Source organism: Suncus etruscus, chromosome 5 (genome assembly GCF_024139225.1).
Source record: "Suncus etruscus isolate mSunEtr1 chromosome 5, mSunEtr1.pri.cur, whole genome shotgun sequence".
In the NCBI taxonomy this organism is placed as follows: domain Eukaryota; kingdom Metazoa; phylum Chordata; class Mammalia; order Eulipotyphla; family Soricidae; genus Suncus; species Suncus etruscus.
In genome coordinates, this window is record NC_064852.1 from 65,420,409 (window position 1) to 65,445,692 (window position 25,284).

Below are 25,284 nucleotides of genomic sequence, written 5' to 3' on the forward strand. Positions count from 1 at the left end.
AAGCTGTTATCAAGAGAGCCATGCTTCTCCAGAACGTGATATGCTTCCTACTGCACTAAGGTAGTATGCAAGTCTAAATTATGATGCATAAGGAATGAGATATAAAGGTTTTAATTTAGCAAATACAATGCCAAGAAAAAAATTTAGTAAAAACAAATGTCTAGAAGTCAAAAGAAAGGAAAACTCAGTTGAGTATCTTTTGCCTAAAAGCAGACTGATTCTTCTAAAGACTATTTTTTGACAGTAATTATTCTGAATATTTCCTATAATATAGAAATTACATAAAAACGAGGCTAGTAAGAAATTCTTTGACAATAAACACCTCAAAACATTTCATTGCTCTCATTCACAATGCTAAAATTAAGGTCCAATTAAGATAATAACACTGTTTTGTTCCTGGCGAAGAAAAAATTCCAAATACCCAAAAAGATATAACCAAACTCACAATAAATTTTATGAGATCATGAATGTAATATTTTTGCAAAATGGAAATTTATATTCCAATATGTCTAAATTATGCAGTAAGCATAGTTCTTTTCATTCAGCATCTCACTTTCCCTCCCTTGAACTGCAAATACAATTATTAGTAGCCTATTTATCCAAACTGAGTAAAAAGGGAATCAGTCTGTTTTTATGAGGTGGCATAAAAACAACAACAAACACCTTATCATTACTATTCTAAAATACATGACCTGAAATGAAAATGAAATACATTTCATTTTTGAAACATTCTTAACAAATCATTATTTGAAAGAAATCCATTACTATTGCTTAACTGTTACCATGTTTTATACTTATGTAAGAGCAAATATCAAACCATGCAAAAATAATCTGTGCATTAAAATAAGAACAAAAATTAGATGTTAGGAAAAAAACACATGCAGAAACAGAAAAAACTACCAAAGAGAAAGACGCTGGTTTGAATTTCAGCAGAGGGGAAAAAAATCAATGTTATCCATTTAATAATGAAATACAAGGCATATGTTTTTGTTTATTCTTTCGGGCCACACTGTTTGATGCTCAGGGGTTACTCCTGGCTAAACGCTCAGAAATTGCCCCTGGCTTGGGGGGACCATATGGGACGCTGGGGGATCGAACCGCGGTCCTTCCTTGGCTAGCTCTTGCAAGGCAGACACCTTACCTCTAGCGCCATCTCGCCAGTCCCTAAGGCATATGTTTTATCTAAAAATGGCACTTGAAAATTGTAAAATGTGTCATTATTTTTGAAGTGTATTTTGGAGAAAGGACCAAGTTTGAGCCACATCTGGCTGTGCTCAGGGCTTACTCATAGTTCTGCACTTTGGAATTATATTCAGTTCAGTAGCAGGTTGTATGCAAGCATATACCTGAACCCTTGAACTATGTCTCCAGTCCTTGGAAGCATTTTTTTTTGGGGGGGGGGGTGTTGTTTTTTGGGCCACACCCAGTGATGCTCAGGGGTTACTTCTGGCTATGTGCTCAGAAATTGTTCCTGGCTTGGGGGAATCATATGGGATGCCAGGGGATTGAACCAAGGTTCGTCCTAGGCTAACTAGCATGCGCAAGGCAGATACCTTACTGCTTGAACCACCTCTCCAGTCCCTCCTTGGAAACATTTTTATGCAAAATAAATTACTATCTTTTTGGAATATCTAATACCACAAACAAGCTTTTTTCATTAAGCAAATTATAAAATTAGAGGGATCTTGAGAAATGGAAAGAAATTCAAGGCAACACACCTAAAAACTGTACTACTTCATATCAATTGTGTGTGTGTGTGTGTGTGTGTGTGTGTGTGTGTGTGTGTGTGTGTGTGTGTTGGGGGGAGCTGGCAGTGCTCAGGGTTTACTCCTGGCTCTATGCTTGGAGATTACTTAGTCACAGAATGTTACTAAATTCTTGTGATTTTCCTTGGAAGCTAGTAAACATATTAAAGAAGAAAAAACGTATAGGGCTAAGTCACAGGTGTAGGAAAACAGTGTTTCGTCTTTAAATTCTATCCACTAATGAAACCTTTCCTTAATGATCCACAAGTTGAGTTTTGCTACAAAATTAAAGAAAAAGGGAATTGTGAGGCTAGTTGGATATAGTATACACGCAATATTTTATCTAAACTGCATTAGTGAGATATCAAAATGCTAGGATTTAAGTAAGGATGAAACTCAGTCATATTTAGCATTGGAATCAATAAATCTCATTAAAGGAAAGCTTCCAAACATGGAGATGCATTGAAGGGATTGATTTACTTATTAATCTAAGGTTTATTTCACATTAAATAATGCACTGAAAAATGTAGTATTGGGTTTTGAGTGATACTATAGCAGGTAAAGTGCTAGTGTTGGCATGTGATGAATATGGGCACCTATGAGGTTCCCTGAGCACTGTCATGAGTGATCCCTGAGTACAGAACCAGGAGTAAGGCTTGAGCACCACCAGGTGTGCCTCAAAAAAGTCCAACCTCCCCCCAAAAAGTGGAATAAAAGTGAAAAACAAGTCATGTCTCTGTCCCACCTTTATCTTCTTGCCTTTCAAAAGAGGCACAGAACGTGAGTACTGCTTTTTCAAATGGACAATCTAAGAGTATTTTGAAGATCAAATGACAACTTTAAAGAACAGAGGTTAAAGTGATAGCACAGTGAGAGGGAGGGAGGGAGGGAGGGAGGAAGGGAGGGAGGAAGGGAGGAAGGGAGGAACAGTGAGAGAGAGGGAGGGAGGGAGGGAGGGAGGGAGGGAGGGAAGGAGGGAATATGCCACTATTGGAGAATTTCCATGACATCAATACCTTGAATTTGGTGTTAAAAAAAATTCTTCCACAAAGGAAATTAAAAAAAGTATGTTTAGGGGCCGGGCGGTGGCGCTGGAGGTAAGGTGCCTGCCTTGCCTGCGCTAGCCTAGGACGGACCGCAGTTCGATCCCCCGGCGTCCCATATGGTCCCCCAAGAAGCCAGGAGCAACTTCTGAGCGCATAGCCAGGAGTAACCCCTGAGCGTCACAGGGTGTGGCCCAAAAACCCAAAAAAAAAAAAAAAAAAAAAAAAAAAAAAAGTATGTTTAATTAAATGCTATTTTTAGGGAATAATTTAAATTTGGAAGAGAGAAATTTCTAAATTACTAAACAACTGTTTCTACCCCCTTCATATTTTCATTAAAATTTTTTTAAAAAATTTACCAGGGGCCAGAGAGATAGCACAGCAGTGAGGCATTTGCCTTGCAAGAGGCCGACCCAGGACCAACGATGGTTTGAATCATGCATCCCATATGGTCCCCGTGCTGCCTGCCAGGAGCGATTTCTGAGCAGAGCGCCAGGAATAACCCCTGGTCACCATCGCTGGGTGTGGTCCCCTTCCCAAAAAATTTACACCAAGGAGAAGGTATTTCAAAACCTTCACGTAGGTCTTATTTTATCTCCTTTATTATTTCATTAAAATTAGGGAGTGATATTCTACACTGACCATTTCTTTGGAAAGAAAGATAATCATAAAATACACCAAAACAAACACTTCAGAGGCACACATGCACATGCTTAGTATTATTTTAATTTTAGATTTCTTCAAACTCTTTCCAGAGTCTTCATAAGGGTAGTGGATATTAATCAATGAAAACACAATGAAGAGCTTTTTGTATTTAATCGAATTAGTTGACATGTTTAAATCTACCTGTTTACAATTTTCTTCCAAGTTTCCTTCTCCAGGCCCAGAGCAGGTTGAAGCTGACCTAGCAGGGAAATCCTCACCTACTCGACTATGCTGAAGCGGGAATTGACAAACAGGAAAGGTAGCAGCATTTAATCAGCGAGAAGCAGGAAGCTCTGAAACCAGGGTTATCTGAGTGCTGACAAAGTATCTGTCTTCCCTTACAAAATCATGGCTCTCTCTCTATGTATAGATTAGGTAGGTATTTGTAATTAAAAAATCAAGAATGGCAAAAGCAACTACGAGTTTGAAACTTCATCTTCTTACTAGTCTTTAAGAATTATGATCCTTCTAGGAAGTAATTATATTTCTTCTTTACGTGATGGAAAAGAAGATAGAGGGGTCAACATGAAACTTAAAATAGGTGATAAAATTAAGGCTGAAATCTTGTTTGGTGACAAAACCCTTAGCTTTTAGAGTTGGATTTGCAGTTTTCTCTTTAGCCAGTAATTTATCTTTGTATTAAACATTGCAATACATTTCTCGTTTCGGACAAAAACATCTTTAACATGTTTAAAATCTCTTATTTTCTTTAAGCAATTTTCCTCTCCCACATTCTCACAACATTTGGGACTAAATATATTTTTAGATCTGACAAAGAAGGTGCTAAATGTTAGCAAATCATACATGACAAGAAGATGTACAGGACTCTGAATCCAAAACTACAAACATACCATTAAAAGTTTCATTGCTATGACCACATTTACTAATGTGGGTGGGTGGGGGCTCTTCCAAATGCTGGAAATTTTAGTTCTACACACAGTAGCAGCAAAACCAAAACAATCCAATAACAACAATGATAGCAATGGGAGCTACAAGAACAACTGAAGCAACTTTTTTATTTTCATATACTTTATTACAAGTAGTTTTTCTGAAAGTGGCTAAATCAATCCCGATTTATCCCGTATTTAATGAGGTTTTTCTTGGGGAGTTTGCACCAGTGGTGCTCTGGGTTACTCCTGGCTCTGCATTCAAAAACTGCTCCTCTCAGGCTCAGAGGACCATATATGGGATACCAGGAATTGAACCTGGGTCTGACCCGGGTTGGCCATGTTCAAGGCAAATGCCCTACCACTGTACTATCTCTCTGGCCCCTAGTCCCTATTTTATGAACAATCAACAAGAATGAAGTTGCATTACTTGTTCACATATTAACAGGTGGTAGAGATAGAAGTCAACTAGAGGATAAATTCTAGGATTGACTCTCTCTAGATCCAAACAGTGAGAAAGGGTGAGCATAGGTTGGGCAAAACAAGCAGTCAGAACTCTCATGACTACAAATTGGAAGAGTGATTTCTGGGCTGAAGCAGAGCAGATGAAGTGTGGGCAAGACTATTCATCTTAGCCAGCCTAGCCTGAGAATAATCTTGCTGGGGAGCAGCATGTTCTTGTGTGGATCAAATGGAACATTCCTCCATTTCAAAATATCAATATTTTTTAAAACTATGTCTTTATTTAAGCACCAAGATTACAAACGTATTTGTAATTGGGTTCCAGGTATAAAAAAAAAAAAAAAAAAAAAAGAACACACCCCCTTCACCAGGGCAAATATTCTGTCAAAATATCAAGTATAAACCACCCCCAAGCCCTTAGATGACAATAGAAACAAAAGGTAAACACTGTTTAAATCCACAAATCAGAATTGATCAGCTGAAAACTTCTTGAAAGTGCTTTACCAAACAGAAAAGTCATAAGTGATAGCACAGCGGTACTGCATTTACCTTGCATGTCACTGACCTGGAATGGTCCCAGTTTGATCCCTGGCATCCCATTTGGTTCCCTGAGCCTGCCAGGAGCAATTTCTGAGCTCAGGAGTAAAATCCCTGAGTGCCACCAGGTGGGGCCCCCAAACCAAATAACAACATAAACCCCCAAAAACATAAAGAATAAACTGCTGTCTGTAAACTTCTCAAGTACTGTTTCCATCAAATCAACATATTCTCAGGAGATGATGGGTCAGTATAAATTTCAGACTAAGGTGATTTTTCAAGTACTTAATATTAGAATATAGCCTTGCCCTGCTATTAAGAAATTAAGCAGAATAACAAGAGAGCTTGGTTCTTGATCACAAAGTATGTATAAAAACAATCAAGATTTCTCTAGTACCTTTGGCCCAGAGAGATAGCACAGCGGAGTTTGCCTTGCAAGCAGCCTATCCAGGACCAAAGGTGGTTGGCTTGAATCCCGGTGTCCCATATGGTCCCCTGTGCCTGCCAGGAGCTATTTCTGAGCAGACAGCCAGGAGTAACCCCTGAGCACTGCCGGGTGTGGCCCAAAAACCAAAACAACAATAACAACAACAAACAAAAAACAAAACAAAACAAAAAAATTTCTCTAATACCTGATACGACCTTTTAATAATTATGCAAATAAAAGATGAGAAGACACAACATGTAATTAAGATAGACAGAAAAGGGCATCGTTAGTGCCTTCAATTATTCAGAGTAGGGACATAGAGAGTACAATGGGTAGGGTGCGTGTTTCCATTTAGCCAATCCAGGTTTAATCCCTGCATTCCAAACACTGCCAGGAATAATTCCTGAGGGCAGAGCCAGGAGTGAATCCTGAGCATCACTGGGAATGACTCACTTCCAAAAATTATTATAAGCCTTTCTGTTTTACTTTTCAATAGATATTTTTGTTTGGTTGGTTGTTTTGGACCACATCTAGCAGTGTTCAGGAACACTCAGCAGTACTCAGGGACCATATGGTGCTGGGAATCACACACAGTTTGTGTCTATGTGTGCGCTCAGTCCACTGAGCTATCTCTAAAATGACAATTATGTTTGAATTTAGATGTCAGGGATCAAACCCCAGGCATTGCACATGTGAAATAGGCATTCTTTCAATGAGCAATTATTTGTAGCCCAAGAGATCAAGTTTAGATCTTTGAGCAGAATGATCTATATCATGGCACAACTTCTAAATATCATAATATACTTAGGTACTATATTGACCATTGAGTGGTCAGTTGCATCAATTATACAACATCTATATTTTTAGTACATTCAGTGGGTAGTAGTATATAGAAATGGCGTATTCAAATTAAAGGTGACTTTACTCCCAGGCAGGATGAATCTGTAGTGCCTAATACTACAGTAGTCTCAAGCAGTATTTAGTAGGTAAGTGATTACAAGGAAAGAATACATACTGTACTTTAACACACATAAACACACACACATATCTGTTTTAATCAAACAAGCTCGCCGTACAAATTATATACAACACTGAAAGTCAAATAATCTAAAGGCCTAGATGTGGTGGATTAAAAAATTAATCCAGGGGCTGGAGCAGTGGTACAGGCGGTAGGGCGTTTGCCTTGCCAGCATTAACCTAGGATGGACCGTGGTTTTATTCCCCAGCATCCCTGATGGTCTCCCAAGCCAGGTGCAATTTCTGAGTGCATAGCCAGGAGTAACCCCTAAGCATCACCGGGTGTGGCCCAAAAACCAAAAACCAAAAAAAAAAAAAAAAAAGAAAGAAAGAAAGAAAGAAAGAAAGAAAAATCCAGAGCAACTGAGAATGCAAAACTGAATTCATCCTAATGCACAGTTAGGGGTAAAAAAAAAAAAAATGAAAAGATCTCTGCTTAAGAATTAAGGAACTACCAAGTACTTGAAAGATTGGGAGGTGGGATTACAGACCAGAAATCAAACCCACATTCAAGGTAGGTGTGTGTCAACAGCTGAACTATGCCCCAACTCAGATCAAAAACCAAAAACTCCAGAAAGCTTTAGCTAACTAAACAAACGAGAGATAAGAGGTATATATAGGCAAAACAAAATTAAACACAATCCTGAAGTTTTTGCACTCTCATGTGCATGCGTATAACTGTTCTACAGTGAGGGATTTTTGAGTATGACAGAACAACACTCCCAAATATAGGACATTGCAGAGGGGATTCTAAAGTTCCTCTCCAATCAGATGATTTTTATCGGCCCCCTGCCTCCAATCCCTTAATAAGATGACTGGGCCTAAGTCAGAGACCAAAGTGGTTCCCTGGATTTAACACCCCCCCCCCCCCGCAACTATTCCAAAAGGTATAAAAAGGACATGTATGTCTTTTCAGCATTTTATGTGTGTTTTCTTTGCCGGCTATAACTCTTGCTGAATATTTTCTTATACAGTGATGATTCCCCCCCCCCCACTTTCTTTTTAATCTTTTCTTCTCTTTGTGAACTGTTCAATCGGGAATTTGGTGAAAGAGTCCCTCAGTTTAATGCTTATGTTTGAACCAAGTCATGGGTATTGTTGGATGTGTTCTTACGCCCCCATAAACTCTGATATGCCACATGGCTTTATTTCTTGTTTGCATACGCACATTAAAACGGGAAAATACTATACATACAAATAAGTTCTTATCCAATAGAGATGGGAACACACAATTCTTGTAGTGCAATGGGACCTTACACCCTGAACATTGACATAAAGACCTGACACAGGCCTCAGAAGAATGAGCATTCTCCATCCACCCTTGATCTAGGGAAGACATCTACAAAACATCCAAGGTTGTCTATAACATCACCTGGAGGCAATCCTCTACCAGGGAAGACCCTACCGCTGCTCTGACATCGACCTACTCAAAAAGAGACTTCCCTTAACACTGAGAAGACTTAACAACAACAATGACCTGCTTACAGGACAAGGCTTTCTGTATTGCCCCTTAATTGTGAGGTGAAACTAGAGGATAATCCACAACAGCCTGACTTCAATGTAGGATGTACAGATTCCAGGATCTTTAATACAGAAACCTGATGCCAATAATAGAGATTGTGTGAAAAATAAAACTGTATTGGCACTACAGACAATGACTTGGATTGAATAAACTAGTTTGCTTGGAGCCTAGAATTGAAGGAAACTTCAGGGGTAGGGTCTCCTTGTATTTAGACCAAGGCTTTTCCTTTCCATGTCCCCCATATTTTGGTGGGCCTATGCAAACAATATTTGCCACTCTAACACCGTTTTTACTGCACTCTTTTGACTCTAACCCTTAAAAAAAAAACCTTAAACTTTTGATGTTAACTTAAACTAATATGCATGTGCATGAAAATATAAAAAAATACTATGCCTTCAATGTTTAAGGAGTTACATAAATCTCATGGCTTTAGGTTGTTTTGTGTACTGCTAAGAAATGTTATAATGTACTACAACCAGGGGACTTGTAGACAAAGTAATTGTACATGGGTTCTGCCTTATTTTTTTTAATGTTCTTTGACTGTAAGTTCAATATTTAGGCATCAGCAAGGGGATTTCTTTTGAGAACTCTGTTTATGGGTGATTGTCCTTCCACTGTAACTTTACCTTCTCCTCTCTGCATCATTGTTATCATAATTAAAAATAAAAAAATTAAAAAAAAATAAGACGACTGGGAAATGACCAAGGGCCACACACAGGCTTGGCTGTGGTACTCACTGGGGAAAAAACACTCTTCAGATGTGGGGCCCAGGCACATGTTGGCTATGCTGCTTGGTGGGCACTGGAGGGGGGGGGGCTTTGCACTTCAGAGTTGTGTTGGTCACACACCTTTTAGATGAAGTACATTCTCATTCTCATAATACTTGTAGTGCTAGCATATACTTGACATAGGTGCAGCCAAAAATTGCTTATGGCACCTAGAATGGCAGGAAACTGAGCTGCCAGACACAAGCTCAAACAGCAAAGCCAAGCTGTCTGGACCATGTACCTCCCTCACTTTACCCCCTTAATCAGAGTGTGTTACAGGTCTGGTATATAATTGCAAGATTTTTAAATTCTCGTTTGTTTATTTCTGGGTTTATTTGTTTATTGTCTGGTAATGCTCAAGGACTACTCCTGGCTCTGTACTCAGGTGCCACTCCCAGCAGTGGGAGGCATCGGAACAGTCAGCAGCATGCAAGGCAAGCACATTAAACCATGTAATCCAATCAATATTTTTTTTACTCTTTTTAAATTCAAGAATTCATTATATTTTGGCAAATTTTCAATCACGTTTTACTAATAGGTACCTTTTGATATGGTAAGCATGAATATGCAACCATATCTTGGAAGTACATGCCACAAAACTTACATAAGAAAAACTAGTGTCCTTTGTTAGAGATACTAAGTTTTTTATACTTTTTATATTATAAAGCATAAAAATACTTTATATATAAAATATGTATTAATATATAGAATATATAAAATATATTTTATATATAAATACTTTTACATTATAAAATATAAAAACAATAACTATGTATAAAGCTACAAACTATCATACAAGACATAATCTCATTTTTATATTCAAAGACTAAAATTGGTGAAGGTAGAGAGAAAAGAAAAGCCTTAGTTTTCACAAGAAAAAAAATGATAAAGGTTTTCATACTATAGAATAATACAGTAATAAAGCTAAATTTTTTTTAAACAACTATATAATAAAGTTAAGCTGTCTTAGACATACCTTTCTCACGTCTGAACTCTTTGGTTCTGTTGTCCAAGTTATAATTCTAGAAACAGCAAGTCTTGTCTCACTAGAGTTTACAAAATCTGTAGGATCCATCTGCCTGGCAAGAGACTCAATGTACTTCAGTATTGCAACTTTGACCTGAAAGACCCAACAGTAAAAAGCATTGGTACATGTTATTAATCTCTGAATAGAATTCTGAATCAGAAGCTGGTAGATATTATTGAGAGGCGGCCTCCTTTCTCTTGGCTTTTTGTTTCCACCTCAAAGGAAAAGAAATGACTAGTAAGCAAGTCTAGGAACAGGAACGTCAACTGAGTCTTCTTCATTTCTAGTGCACAGCATTAATAGAGAAACTATGACCTTCATTCATGCAACAAGCCACTAACAGTAGTCCAGGTGGGCGATTTCTAACACCTCCACTGCCCACATGGCATGCTGAGCTCTAGACTCATTTCTGTCACACATTCAAAGACCAGGCCCTGCAAGGCAGCATTTTCAGTCATCAAGCTGATACTGTGCTCTAACGTCTCCACTGAGAAAACTGTTTAAACGATCTCTGATGGTTTTCATCTCAGGATAAAAGAGTCACCCAAAACCATAGACACATATATAAAAAAACATTTTTGTGTATTAGAATTATTAAATTTTAAATATTTTAATAAGATACTTAGCTCGACAAAGAATGGTATTTTTAGTTTAAGTAAAGAGAAAAAAGTAAAGGAAAAAATGTTCAAATGGGTGTGAAATAACCAGAGCTCTCTTACATTACTAGTAGTGATGTGATATGATATGATATGATATGATATGATGTGATATGATATGATATATGATATGATATGATATATAACAGAATAGAATAGATTAGAATAGTAGTTTAAGACAAGGTTAAAAATAAAAGGGTAAAAAAAAGTTAAATATATATCCACCCAATAAACCGGCAGTTTTTCCAATAGTTAATTATTACTAACATTTCTAGAGTTATATAAAAATGTTCCCAACTGATTTATTCATGATAGCCAATGAATCATGTATAGTGATAAATTTTAAGCAAAAAATAAAAACAAATTTTAAGCAAATAAGACTTGAAGAGGTAGAAGAAGAGTATTAACAATTACCAACCTTGAGATTAGGAGTTTGTGTTTGATCCACAATAAACCTCATCAAAATGTTAAATTGTTGATCAAATGGGAAGGAATCCCTAATGGTAGAAGAAAAGTTTGTGCATAAAGATTACAAAATAAATATCAAGCAATATAGGACATTTATTACTGCTAGGTTAATATATGTAAAAACAAATCTGTGCACATTCAAATAGTACTATTCCTAATATTAAACAATACACATTATATAAAAATTTACATAAGGAAAATTTTGTCCCAAGATGCGTAAGTCCACTGACTTTGAGTATGCTAACTTAAAAAAATCAAGGCTAATAAGCTAGCAAAGAGAATCCTACATGAATATCTAGGCTAGGGATCTGTGCATCATCTCCCCAGTTGTCTTTCCAAATACAGTTTATATGAAAAGCTCTCCCAATTCCAATCTTAATATATGCCATGACTCTACAGCTTTAGAGTTGATGCTCATCAGTCTAACAGTACTGTCCTCTTGATCCTGGCTAGGTAAGTGTTCATGATCGCTATTCTGTATAGTCATCACAGCAAAGTACACAAGGCTTTCTTAGCAAGAAAAATTTCAGTCAAATGCCAAACATACACTGAACCTGGGGAGTCTGGGGAGTTTGGCTCTTGCTCCATTTCTTGTCGTTATTTCACATCTTTGATCCAATCAAGTGACTTTAAGAGTTCTTGATGGGTCAGTGTTCCCTCTCTTAAAATGTTGTAATCACTAGTATTAATTTAAAACTGCATGAAGGGTTTAGAGACAGTATTAAGGGCAAGGCACTTACTTGCCTTGTATATGCTTGACCTGGATTCAATCCCTGGTATCCTATTTGGTGCCTGAGCACTGACAGGAGTAACTCCTGAGTGTGGAGCCAGGAATGACTGCCAGTCATTCAGTCATACATATATGAAAAACATATATGTAAAACTGAATTGAGTCTTTATGGATAAAGTAAATGTTTCGTGTTATAGGGAAGATGATGCAATGTAAACTTTAATTACAATTGAAGCTGAGTGGTTTACATTGTTTCTTAAAGAAATTGCATTCAAAAAAGCTACGTAAATCATTTAAAGATTTTTCTTAGTTTACAGAAGTATTATAAAAGCAACGAATATTTATGACTGAAACTCAACTACAAACATGTTTGTAATCATACTTAAATAAAGATATTTTAAAAAATTAAAAAATATATTCTGTTTTTAAAAAATTAAAAAACAGGGCCCGGAGAGATAACACAGCGGCGTTTGCCTTGCAAGCAGCCGATCCAGGACCAGAGGTGGTTGGTTCGAATCCCGATGTCCCATATGGTCCCTCGTGCCTGCCAGGAGCCATTTCTGAGCAGACAGCCAGGAGTAACCCCTGAGCACGCCAGGTGTGGCCCAAAAAAACCAAAACAAAACAAAAATAAACAAAAATAAATAAATAAACAAAAACAACAAATGTGTAATATTCAGGATTTCAAAATTAAATAGTGATGTAGAATGCAATATGCCTGATCCATATTAGGTACCAGTGTGATGATCATCATTGTAATTAGTAATAAAGATCCAAAACACATCCATTTCTGGGGCCGGAGAGATAACATGGAGGTAAGGCATTTGCCTCGCATGCAGAAAGACGGTGGTTCTAATCCCAGCATCCCATATGGTCCCCCGAGCCTGCCAGGAGTGACCCAAAAACAAACAAAAAAAATCAAAACAAACAAACAAAAAAAAACATTCATTTCTCTGGCATTTATTAGTATACAGGTAGCTCTAAGGACCATTTTGGAAAGTAAAATACACTTTAGTATACATAATTTAAGTAACTTGTACAAATTCTAGAATGCTGATAAAACACAACAACAGATTCTGCTCAACAAGCAATAAACAGTCTAGTAAAAAATAATAAAACTATGACATAATGGCCCCATTGATTTGACGATTTTACAAATTTTCTCTTAAATTAAGTTTTTTCCAATAATTCTATTATCATGTAGTTGTACCAAGAAATGTTAAGTAAATTATTAATATCTGCCAAGGGACAGGCTTTATGGAGATTGGGGAAGTGAGAACAATGGTAGAGCGAGTGCTATACAGGTGGTGTGGTTGTTTCAATTACAGTGGGTAAGATGTTTGCACATGGCAGACCCAGGTTCAATGCCTGGTATCCCATATGGTCCCTTGTGCCTGCCTGGAGTGATTCTTGAGCACTTTGCCAAGGAGTAACCCCTGAGCAACACCAAGTTTGGCCCCCAAAAACAAAAACAAAACAAAACAAACAGTGTCTGCCATAGAGGTAGCCCAGAGAGGAGCATGTGGGAGTAAAACTGGTGGTAGATAGTGTACACTGGTGAAGGAATGGGTGTTGAAACACTGTGTGATTGAAACTCAACCATCAACAGCATTGTGACTGCGTATTTTATGGTGATTCAATTTTTAAAAAAGAAAAAAAATAACAGCCAGAACAATTACAACTGCTACAAGTTATCAGTCTGTCAGGCAAGCACTTTCAAAATGGCTACTGCTGGATAAACAGAATATGTGGACAGAAAGATATTTAGAGGGACTTACAGAAGTTAAAGCATTAAGATCTTCAAATAAATAATCAAATTTTAATATTTTTGTAATTATATTTTCTAAACAGTAAAAAATATTTTAGGAGATTCATATTTGCTTTTATATTTGTCTTAGACGTTCGCAATAATAACACCACTCATGGGAGTTATTTCAACTTATGAACTAGAAGGATCTTTCAGAAAAATTTGTAAACAAGAAAATGTTAGAATTGAGTAAGAGCAGGCATTGTGTGGTTAACAAAAAGACATACCTATAAGAACTTTATAACATGAAAATAGCTTTGTCTCTTTAAAAAGACATTTTCTTAAGGGTAACATAACAAATATATAAAAATTATAAAAAGGTGGGCCCGGAGAGATAGCACAGCAGCGTTTGCCTTGCAAGCAGCCGATCCAGGACCAAAGGTGGTTGGTTCGAGTCCCGGTGTCCCATATGGTCCCCCGTGCCTGCCAGGAGCTATTTCTGAGCAGACAGCAAGGAGTAACCCCTGAGCACCGCTGGGTGTGGCCCAAAAACCAAAAAAAAAAAAAAAAAATTATAAAAAGGTACTCAAAATCACTAATTCCCAGGGAAATATAAATTTAAAAAATGACAAATTAACTCACACTTATTAGAATGGTTATTATGTGAAAAGAATGATACAAGGAACATTGTCAAATGGGAACTCTTGCACTATTTGTGGAAATGTTATTACAACTACAGACATGGTATAAAACTTCCTTAACAAGGGGACTGGAGAAAGCAAATGAATAATAAGGTATTCACCTTGCACATGAACAATCCTTGTTTAATTCTGGTATCCCATCTGGTCCCCCAAACACAGCCAAGAGAGATCCCTGAATGCAAAGTTATGGGGAACCCCTGAGCATTGGTAGGTGTGGCACCAAAACAACAATAACAGAAGAAACAAAAGTTCTTCAAAAAGACGGGCCGGAGAGATAGCACAGCGGTGTTTGCCTTGTAAGCAGCCGATCCAGGACCAAAGGTGGTTGGTTCGAATCCTGGTGTCCCATATGGTCCCCCGTGCCTGCCAGGAGTAACCCCTGACCACCACCGAGTGTGGCCCAAAAACCAAAAAAAAAAAAAAAAAAAAAAAAAAGTTCTTCAAAAAGTTAAAACAGATGTGTTCATTTACAAGTGTGTAAGAATATGACAAATTAGTGTCTCAAGAAAACCAGAAAATAATTGATAAAAACTGCTAGACACTTACCTTGTGACATCAAGAGCCTTCTGAACTTTTGCTTGTACAGAGCCAAGTAAATCTGCTCCCATTTTCTTAAGCAATTGTGTCAGAAGAACAAAAAGCCAGTCTTGTAAGTCATCTTTATGAATTATTATAAAATCCACAAGAGTCTCCAAAAACATACTGAAAACCTAGACAATAAAAACCAAACATTTCACATTTATAACTCATAATTTCTTCCAAAGTCTAAAAAACATCGTAAATTCCCATACTGGCTTTTCCCAGACTTAGACTTACATCAACACTGTCAACCATTAGTCATGTTACAGAGGCAAATATATTAAGAAAAATAAAGGAAAAAGGTTTGAAACTTACTCTCTGTAGTGAATTCCACCGCAAAACAGGCCATGCAACAAAACAAATTCCATGTTAATCCACAGTGAATTAATGCCATTTTCATGCAATTTCTTTTTAAGATCTGAAAATGCTATACAAATTGCTATCACTCTCCTTCCTCTTCATTACTATGGCTTTGAAAGTCAATACAGAGAATTTAATTTTGCTGAAAAGTTTTTGTTCAATCCTGAAAGACTTTTTAAATTTTTCTTCCTTTCTTTCCTTTTCTTCCTTCCACGTTCCAATTCTATTTTTTATTGATTGCTATCTATCTATCTATCTATCTATCTATCTATCTATCTATCTATCTATCTATCTATCTATCTATCTATCATGCAGCAAGGACTACTAAAGGATTTTCTTTGCTTTCATGTATTCCTTGATGTGCCAAGATACTAGAAGGTAAGAAAGATAATGATTCAGAGTATTGCTAGTTCATGGATTCTCAAGCTATGTAATCATTACTATTTAGGGTGAGAAAGAAAAGAGTAGACTATCCCTGAAACAGTTTCAGAGATCTGCAGCACTGTACCCCTACTAGTGTAATAAGTCTTGCTCTACTGGGAAAATCCAGTTATCATTAATACCTACTTAATTCTACAGAAACTATTAAACCACCAGGGGTCTCCCCTGAGACAGCTCAGAAAAAAAAAAAAAAAATCAGTGAGCTTCAGCAGTGAGGTTCTTTGCGTAGCTCAACGGAAACTGGCAGATATCAACTAAACTGAGACCCCAAACTCACTGTACAAGAGCCTTCTGATGCAAACAAAATTCCTTCTTTAGTCTCATAGTCTGGTGCTGAATCAGCAATCTAGAGGTAATAGGTAACAAAAGTTTCATCAATGTCCCAAACTGTCTAATAGCCCTTATGCTATGTATCTATGCTTTAAGTTTTACTGCTTCCAACACTACCTTAGGATAAAATCTGATGATTATATTTTTGGCTATGTGGCCTTTAAATATAACCCCTCATATATTTTACTGTTAATGTTAACTTGCTATGAGATCGTAAGGGGAATCTGAATACATGTTTTTTTTTTTTTTTTTGGGCCACACCCTGTGACGCTCAGGGGTTACTCCTGGCTATGCGCTCAGAAGTTGCTCCTGGCTTCTTGGGGGACCATATGGGACGCCGGGGGATCGAACCGAGGTCCGTCCTAGGCTAGCGCAGGCAAGGCAGGCACCTTACCTCCAGCGCCACCGCCCGGCCCCGTGAATACATGTTTTAAAACATTGATTGAGACCCATCCCTGCCTGCCTCTGCCTTCTCTTAGAACTGAATTCTCATTCATACTCCTGTCCACATCTCAAAAAGCAGAGCTAACAGGTTTCTGCATAAGGTGGAAACTCTTAGGTGCTCAATAACAAATTGGATGTTTTAACATTACAAGAGCAATTTCTATGAGGAAGAGACAGAAAAACAGATCACAATAACTGATTGGACTTATTTGGCTAGCAAAAATCTTTTTTTCTAGTATGACTTAAAAGAGACCCAACTTCCCAGTGAAAATCATTGAGAGCTAAATTCCACATATTCCATATTTCAGATTTGCTTCTGCTGATTTAAGGTTCTATAATGCATCAATTTCTACTCTGGTTTGTTATTTACCTGTACTTCCAAGTTACAAATATTAGTATCTCTCATTGGGGGGTGGAAGGAAAAGGGCCATACCCAGTGGTGCTCAGAAACTAGTTCTGGCTCTGTGCTCAAGAGTCCACTGCTGGTGGTGCTCAGGAACCGTGTATAGTGCCAGGAATCAAATAAGATCAGCTGTGTACAAATAGCCTTACCTAACTCTGCACTACCTCTCTACACTCCCCACTCCAAGCATTCCCCTAAAGAGCACCTATTAACTTCTCAAAGTTTCTTCCCAAAGGCATTAAATAAAAATCTAGACTTGGGACTGGAGAGATAGCACAGTGGTAGGGCATTTGCCTTGCATGCAGTCAATTCATGATGGACGGTGGTTCAAATCCCAGCATCCCATATGGTTCCCTGTGCCTGCCAGGAGCAATTTCTGAGTGCAGAGCCAGGAGTAACCCCTGAGCTCCACCAGGTGTGACCCAAAAAACAAACAAAAAAAACCCTAGATTCCCAGCAAACTTTTGTAAAGGCTCTTTCTCTTAGCATTGCTTCTCAAAAGACCTAGTTCTCTGACCCTGAATTCCTTCCCCCTCAGGCACTCCTCAATTAAAAAGACAAGTTCTCAGTCTCAATGTTCTCGTTAGCCCCAAGAAATGAAGATACCAGCTAATCAGCCACTCTCCAGCTAGTTTTTAGGGATAGCAAAACCTCATGGGGCAAAACTGTAACTTAAAAAACAAATTCAGGGGGCCCAGAGCAATAGCACAGTGATAAGGCGTTTGCCTTGCACACGGCCAACACAGGACAGACCCGGGTTAGAATCCAGGCATCCCATATGGTCCCTGGAGACTGCCAGGAGCGACTTCTGAGCGCAGAGCCAGAAGTAACCCCTGAGCAACGCTGGATATGACTCCAAAATAACAACAACAACGAAACATTAGATAAATGTTAAAAAAAAGTGATTTTCTATCTTGTCCTATACAATCAAATTCATTATGAGTTCTAAAAAATAACTATCAACTTGATTCTTTTCTGTCTACTCTATCCGATTTTATAGTACAACATTCAAATATATTGCTATCCAGCAAGTGGCCCACATTTTTGTAAAAGACACCCCAAAATATCTGCTGAGAATGTATTATAGCTTACTTGAAATACATTTAAAACTTACTTTTATTATAAAACCATAATGTACACCAAGTTGTTATAACAGTCATTTTAGGGATTAAATTTATTTCTTGATATTTATTTATTGGTTTTAATACATTTATTATTTATTGGTTTTGGGGCCACACCCAGCGCCGCTCAGGGGTTACTCCTGGCTCTGCACTCACAAATCTCTCCTGGCAGGGTTGGGGACCATATGGGATGCAGGGGATTGAATTCCGGTCCATCCTGGGTTGGCCATATACAATGCAAATGCCCTACCGCTGTGCTATTACTCCACCCCATTACGAATTAAATTTAAAACATATTAAGCTAGATGGCTTTTAGATTGAGTTTTTTGGTTTGGGGATCATACCAGAAGTGCTGGGGCTTCTCCTGGCATAGTACTCAGAGCACCATAGGATGCTAGCATCTGCTTAACTTGCAAGTTTTAAACAGCTCGGTTGAAACTGTATTGAATTTGATGGTCTAAACAGCATTATAAGAAATCATTTCCATTCTTTCTTTTTTTTTTTTTTTTTTTTTTTTTGGGAAGGGCCAACTTAGTGATGCTCAGAGCTTACCAGTTTTGTGATCAGGGATCATGGCTTGAGGGTACCATATGGGGTTCAGAGATTGAATCTAGGCCAGCTATGGTCAACGCAAGTGCTCAACCCTAATTTCACATTCTTCTTTAATTTTGTTTTTTGGGTCACACTCAGTGGTGCTCAAGCGTCATACCTGGATTTTTCACTCAGGAATCACTCCTGGTGTGTTTAGGGGCTCATATAGGATGTCAGGGATCGAACCCAAGTTGACCACGTTCCAAGTCAAGAGCCCTACCTGCTATACTATTGCTCTGGCCCCCTATTTCTCATTCTTAAGTAATATATTATATAGTTCACTTAGACATGCAAATTGGAATGCAAGTAAGGCATGAGTCCCAGACTTACCTTGCTATGAGGATCAGCAAACATTCGGGTGAAGATCTCACATAATCTTTTCAATTCTACTCGACTAGAAAAAATAATATGGAAAATATATTAAAAATGCAGTCTGGGGCCTGGAGAGATAGCACAGCGGCGTTTGCCTTGCAAGCAGCCGAGCCAGGACCAAAGGTGGTTGGTTCGAATTCCGGTGTCCCATATGGTCCCCCGTGCCTGCCAGGAGCTATTTCTGAGCAGACAGCCAGGAGTAACCCCTGAGCAACGCCAGGTGTGGCCCAAACCCCTCCCCCCCCAAAAAAAAATGCAGTCTGTCAGCTGAAACTAGTTACACCTGGGATTTCTTTTTGGGGGAAGGAACATATCTGGATCTGTGCTCAAAGGACCATATGGGGTACTGAGAACTAAACCCAGGTTAGCTCCATATGATTTTTTAAACCCCTTTATATTATTCAACTTACATACCTTTTTATAATTTTTTAATATAACAAAAATTTTTGTTTGTTTGTTTTGGGGCCATACCCATTGGCGCCCAGGGTTTACTCCTGGCTCTGCACTCAGAAGTCACTCCTTAGCAGGCTCAAGGGACCAAATGGCATACTGGGGAATCAAACCTGAGTTGGCCGTGTGCAAGGCAAGCACCCTACCCACTATTACTCCAACCACCAAAACAATTTTAATGAATTTATTAATTCACAATGATGTTCAAACAGAATATTAAACCATAGTGGTTTTGCTCTCATTTTAAGAAAAGTATTAGAAACTGATTACCCAAGTTCACAGATGTGAAAAAAATGACAAAGCCATGAATGAAATTCATTTCATGTCTTTCTTTTTCCTGACACAGATGGAAGATAATGGAATAAACTAAGAAAAGCATGTGTTTGGGGTCAGACAGACCTAGAGCTTAGTTCTACTATAAATCATGTACACTGCTACCTTTACAGCTAGGTTGTTTAAGCAGGACAAAAGCTCTCCCTCTGCTGAGGAGTGAAAGAGAGAGCACATTTTGCCAACAATGTGCCAAAGGCAAAGCCAAGTCTCAGTTTATTCTTTGTTTTCCCTCATTCTTACTTAGACTACTGAATTCCAGAAGCCCCTTTTATTGCAGGTAGAGAAAAAGTTTGAGCCAACCCTAGTGGTGGTTTAGGAACTATTTCTGGTTCAGGGTAGCCAGTGCTGTTGAAATTAACCCAGGACCTCACATATGCAAGGCAAGTACTCTACTACTGAGTCATGAATTCCATTCATATGTTAAGACTTGATAGAAGAATCATCTCTTGCAAAATCATTCCTGAATAGTTCAGCTGGGATCAATGATACTTTGGCAATATTAACAACATAATCTCAATGAGACTAGTTCTTATCAAGATATTTCTAAATACTATTACTAGTTTGTTAACCTCCATTTTAGTGTCTTTTTACTATTCATATTTAAACAATTTAGTCTGAAACTGCTTATCAAATTACCCATAACCTTAAAGTGTAATAAATTATACCAACCTGCAGTTTTATTTATTTAATCTGAATTGTAAAGTACACCAATGTTTCCCCAAAAACACCTACTAAAACTCATATAAACCATAAGGAAACAACATACTTAAGTAAACAAATTATAGAGTATTTTAATATACTGCCAGATATTTTAATATTTTTGAAAGGCAAAGACCGTAGTACCTTCATGCCTTCCCCAAAACCTAGAACTGTATCAGTCCTCCATAAATGACAGTGAAACCAGTCAAGCCTGAGGAGTGCAATATAAGACTCAAACTTAACCCACAACTTTGGCCTCTTTTCCTCACCTCAGTGTTCTTTGGCTCTTCAGTAAGTTCTGCAGGCCTAGAAGCCCTTCTTTCCTTTCTGACCAGTTTGAACTAGCACAGTGGTTGAGAACTTCCGCTACGTCCTCAGTCTGCCGCAGATAATGGGGAATGCCACCATTCCTGGAGCCATATGAGCGCTCAGAGCAAACACTCGAGGCATCACTGTTGGCATCGTCATCAGAATACATCCCATATGGCTCATATCTCCTCCTCACAGGCTTCTTCTGCCAGATCCAGTGAGAAATGGGGATGATTGAGGAAGAAATGGAAAGGCGAAATGACCATGAGTCATACCAAACAAAATCAACAACAAAGAGCTTAAATGAGAAAAGAAATCACACACAACACAACGTAAAGACAACACACCATATTTTCCCTGTGCTTACAGACTGGGGAAACAAAAGCAGAAGAGCAGTCACCTAGAAGGTGCAGGAAATAATAAACAGCAGTCCAGAGAAGGGAGCAGATTGACTTAAAGAATGTATGTCAGTAAAACGGACCTTGAGTGATAACCTACCACCCCTTGACTGTGACTTCAGAAAGCCCTTCTGCTTCAGTCCTTATCTTCAAGATGAGGACAGATTTGTTTCACAGACTTGGTGACAAGATAGAATTTGTCTACTCACTGACCTGACTCATCTCCTAATGTATTGCAGGTATTTGCATCCACAAGCCTCTTTCCAATTAAAAGCTATCAATTGTGAGCATGGTTGGTCTATAAGCAAATGTGTTCTAAATATTCAATATTTCTCAGGAGTGTAAAGCTGCAGCATACCATAAAATAATAGTGGCAGAGAAACCTACATAAAGGACCCTTAAATCATCATTTTGTAGCAAAAAGGCTTCCTGTAGACTACAATATTCTCATCATTAAGTATAATCAATTACTCAATATAAAATCATGAAACACAGAAATAATATATCAATAGGTATATAAGGCTGATAAAATTTATAATACAATTTCAGAGAATAAGTTCTTGACTTAAACTATACAAAAGTAATTTTCTAATAATGTGGTTTGCTCAGCACAGTTCTGCTTTCTGAAGATAACTGTGTCATCATTTTTTAATAGCACCTCCTTTATTAGTATAATAAATTGTATGTTCATCTTATTATACATCAACTATATTCCTAGAGTAAGAGACTTGAATATATCCATTCATAAAATAATAATGACATCAGAGTAGACACACACTGAATTAATAAATAAAATGAAACACTGATAGGAAAAGGAGAAGAGCTTGACAATCCAAAATAAATAAATAAATAAATAAAACCAGCAAAACAAATGTGAAAGGTGACTGATTCCATCACTAAAAAGGTTCTGCCAGATTCAACAAAATTATAATTCAAACCAGAATTTCTAAACAATACATTTTGGGGGGATGTTACTCTCACTAGCTCCTAAAGGAAATACTCTCAACAGCAAAAAAGAAAGTTGTAAAACAAAAGTTAAAGCACTGGTACCTTGCTCCTGGAGTCTCCTAACAGCTGTAGGCAGGAAAATATTGAAGGGCAGGGAAAAAGCATAGAGAATTATGTCAGAAGCATATGTGGGGATTGTTCTTGCAACAAAAGTGTACAGCAAAATATATCTTAGCAAACAAAAAATACAGGTTAGCAAGCGATTCATATCAAGCGCATAATAATCAAAGAAGCTTTCTCAATGGCATTTCCTGTCCTCAATCAGACTTGCAACTTATTAATTCTTGCAATAATCCTTTGCTTAAACTATCCCCCAATCACTGAAATACCACTCTAGAGTCACCATTCATCCCATTATCTATTCCTAAAATACATTCTACCTAAACCTGGCTTCTAATCTATAAGGCAAAGATTGTGTACCATTTCCATGCTCTGTCTTCTAAAGTAGTCACTGGAGAGAGATCAACAAGTTTGGAGAAGATATAATAAGGGTGTCCTGACTGTAATGGGAGTGAGAGCTCAAAAGAAAGTCCAAGTTAAATAAAACCTAAGCTCAAATTCTCAAGTCCTCTTCTGCCTTTTCGAACTTTGTATCCAATCCCTTTGTGCAGTACTTTAAAGATACTCCTCTGATTTTACCAGAAGCCCCATTTAACTGGTGTTTCACACATTCATCATATCCCATTTTGTTGACCTATACTTCCTAAGGTCTTTGAATAAACAGAAGAAAGATTCTAAATCCTGCTACTCAAAGTTAAGCAGCTTCACAGAATTCAGTTCTAGTGCAGTTCTGAAGGTTAAGTGGTAATGTGATGGCTAAAGCCATTATCCTGAATTCCTATAACTGCCACAGCCCTTCTATTTATCAGGCTGATGAAAAAAAGCTAGCAGCTCTAAGTAGCCTGGGTTTAAAGCCAAATATGCTACATGTTCATAGATATTTGTTGAAGAAATCTGACTGAGCAAGAATAAATGAGGGAGAGATGAGAAAGGACAAAAGTGAGAACCACTGAAGCTCCAGAGGGTAATATTTAGCTGAGAAAACATTGCTGGATTTAAAATTTTCAGAGTCTAAAAGCAGGATACTCTAATACCTTTGTCCTTAGAAGAGAATAATTTTAAAACAGCACAAGTAAAATCAATGCTGAGACAGTTCTAAAGAGTTACCTATTTTAAATGCCAAGGATAAAACAGAATATGTAAAGAGTGCCTTATTGCTAGTCAAAATGAATCTTTAAATAGCCATTTGACTACAAGCTGCTCATTCTACCAAGGAATCTGTTTGCTAGAATCACAATTTTATCATTTTAGTTATTACATTATCATGATATAAAAATATGTTCTGAGGCTGGAGAGATAGCATGGAGGTAAGGCATTTGCCTTGCATGCAGAAGGACGGTGGTTCAAATTCCAGCATCCCATATGGTCCCTAGAGCCTGCTAAGGGTGATTTCTGAGCATAGAGCCAGGAGTGGCACCTGAGCACTGCCAGGTGTGACCCAAAAATCAAAAACAAAAACAAAAAAAAAGTTCTACCTGCATTTTAAAGACTCAAAAAACTTATCTTGAAATTTGGAAGTATCTTTAGTGATTTAAGGACACATTAAAAACCAAAAACGGAATCATAAAAATCATATGAACGAGTAAGGTACTAAAATCAATAAAAAATAATTTTAAAGCTACAAGTCTACTGTCCACTGTTGCAACAGTATGTGTAGGCATGCCATCAAAGCTGTGAAGCAATATAAGCAATAGAATGGAAATAAGGAAATGCTGAGGGAAAGAGTGGATAAAAGAAAATCAGAAGCCTATCACATCAGAGAAACCTGATGTCATCTAAACTTCCTTGATACTTAGGAGCACAGAAGGAACACCTGAAGCTAATATTTTATGAGGCCAATTTTCTCTTATATGTACAAGGTAAACATCTACTGAGAAATCAATTCCAATTTACCCAGTCACACAATCTTAAAGAGTATCTAAGGCGAGTTATCAAGTTGATTTGGAGGCAATTTCCTGTTAGACAGAGAAAAACATGAGAGGTAGGGAATTCAGAGATTTGATGAACAATGAATGTGACTCTTACCAAAGCATCCGCAACAGCAGCTTCAAGATCTGTACTTGTGCTCAAAACCCTCATGGCATTCACAGAACCTGGTATCCTTCCTGCCTGGCCAAGTCCAAACCGATCTATTTAAACAAACAAACAAAGCAGAAGATGTTTCACTGCAATTTAAATAGTCTCAATTCTTTGCAAGGGCTCCTCTCTGCTCACCTACTAGACAGACGCAAAGAAAATTCTCTGGCCAATCTCACTATTCTTAACTTGTACTTTTAGCTATACCTGATTTATCATTTTATCAGTGGCTGAGGTTAAGCTATTTGTATTTGACAGAATTGTGCCATAAAACATCCTAGCCTTTAATAGAATTTCATTTTTGAAAAGTTGAGACATGGAAGAGGGATGGGACTTTTTTAGAGAATGGAACTGGGCTATACTTGAGTCTTCAAATCTATTTAGTTTCCCACTGAGAAAAAATAATTTAGAAACCATCATGGCCAGACAAAAATTTGTAATAAAATGTTGTACAATTTATTTTAAGGTAGTGTTGAGGACAATTCAACTGTTTTTGTAGAAATTTTCATAATTGCCATTAGCTTAGCCATTATTAATCAAGTACAACTAATCTTAGGAATGTTTTTGTAATGATGGCTGTGTCATCAAAGTCTATTTAAAAATCATGTTGTTAAAATCTTTCAATAATCATTACCAAAAATTAGAATATTCACATGAAACATTAAACATTTAAATGTCAGTATAAATTTTTCCTGAGTCCTTCAAGGGAATTAAAATTTAACCTTTTATACATATTTTTTAAAATCCAAAGAATTTAACGCAATTTTTTTGCTCTTCTGACAACTATTTTAAGCATACTAGTAATCATGGATAAATAAAGTCTAAATCTTGGGGGAGAGATGAAGATGCTAGAGATGAAGCCAGGGCTT

At 37.5% G+C, this 25,284-nt stretch overlaps 1 protein-coding gene across 1 annotated transcript in view; it reads right to left on the bottom strand.

Moving 5' to 3' along the window:
* CLASP1 (cytoplasmic linker associated protein 1) overlaps positions 1-25,284 on the bottom strand; it is a 270,724-nt gene that overhangs the window by 46,495 nt on the left and 198,945 nt on the right. The window contains exons 26-33 of the mRNA XM_049773166.1: positions 24,365-24,468; positions 22,322-22,345; positions 20,834-21,078; positions 19,041-19,104; positions 15,336-15,338; positions 14,988-15,151; positions 11,214-11,292; positions 10,089-10,232 (exon numbers count right to left, since the gene is read on the bottom strand). Of these exons, the coding sequence (XP_049629123.1) occupies positions 10,089-10,232; positions 11,214-11,292; positions 14,988-15,151; positions 15,336-15,338; positions 19,041-19,104; positions 20,834-21,078; positions 22,322-22,345; positions 24,365-24,468 (827 nt within the window). The remainder of the gene's footprint in view (positions 1-10,088; positions 10,233-11,213; positions 11,293-14,987; positions 15,152-15,335; positions 15,339-19,040; positions 19,105-20,833; positions 21,079-22,321; positions 22,346-24,364; positions 24,469-25,284) is intronic.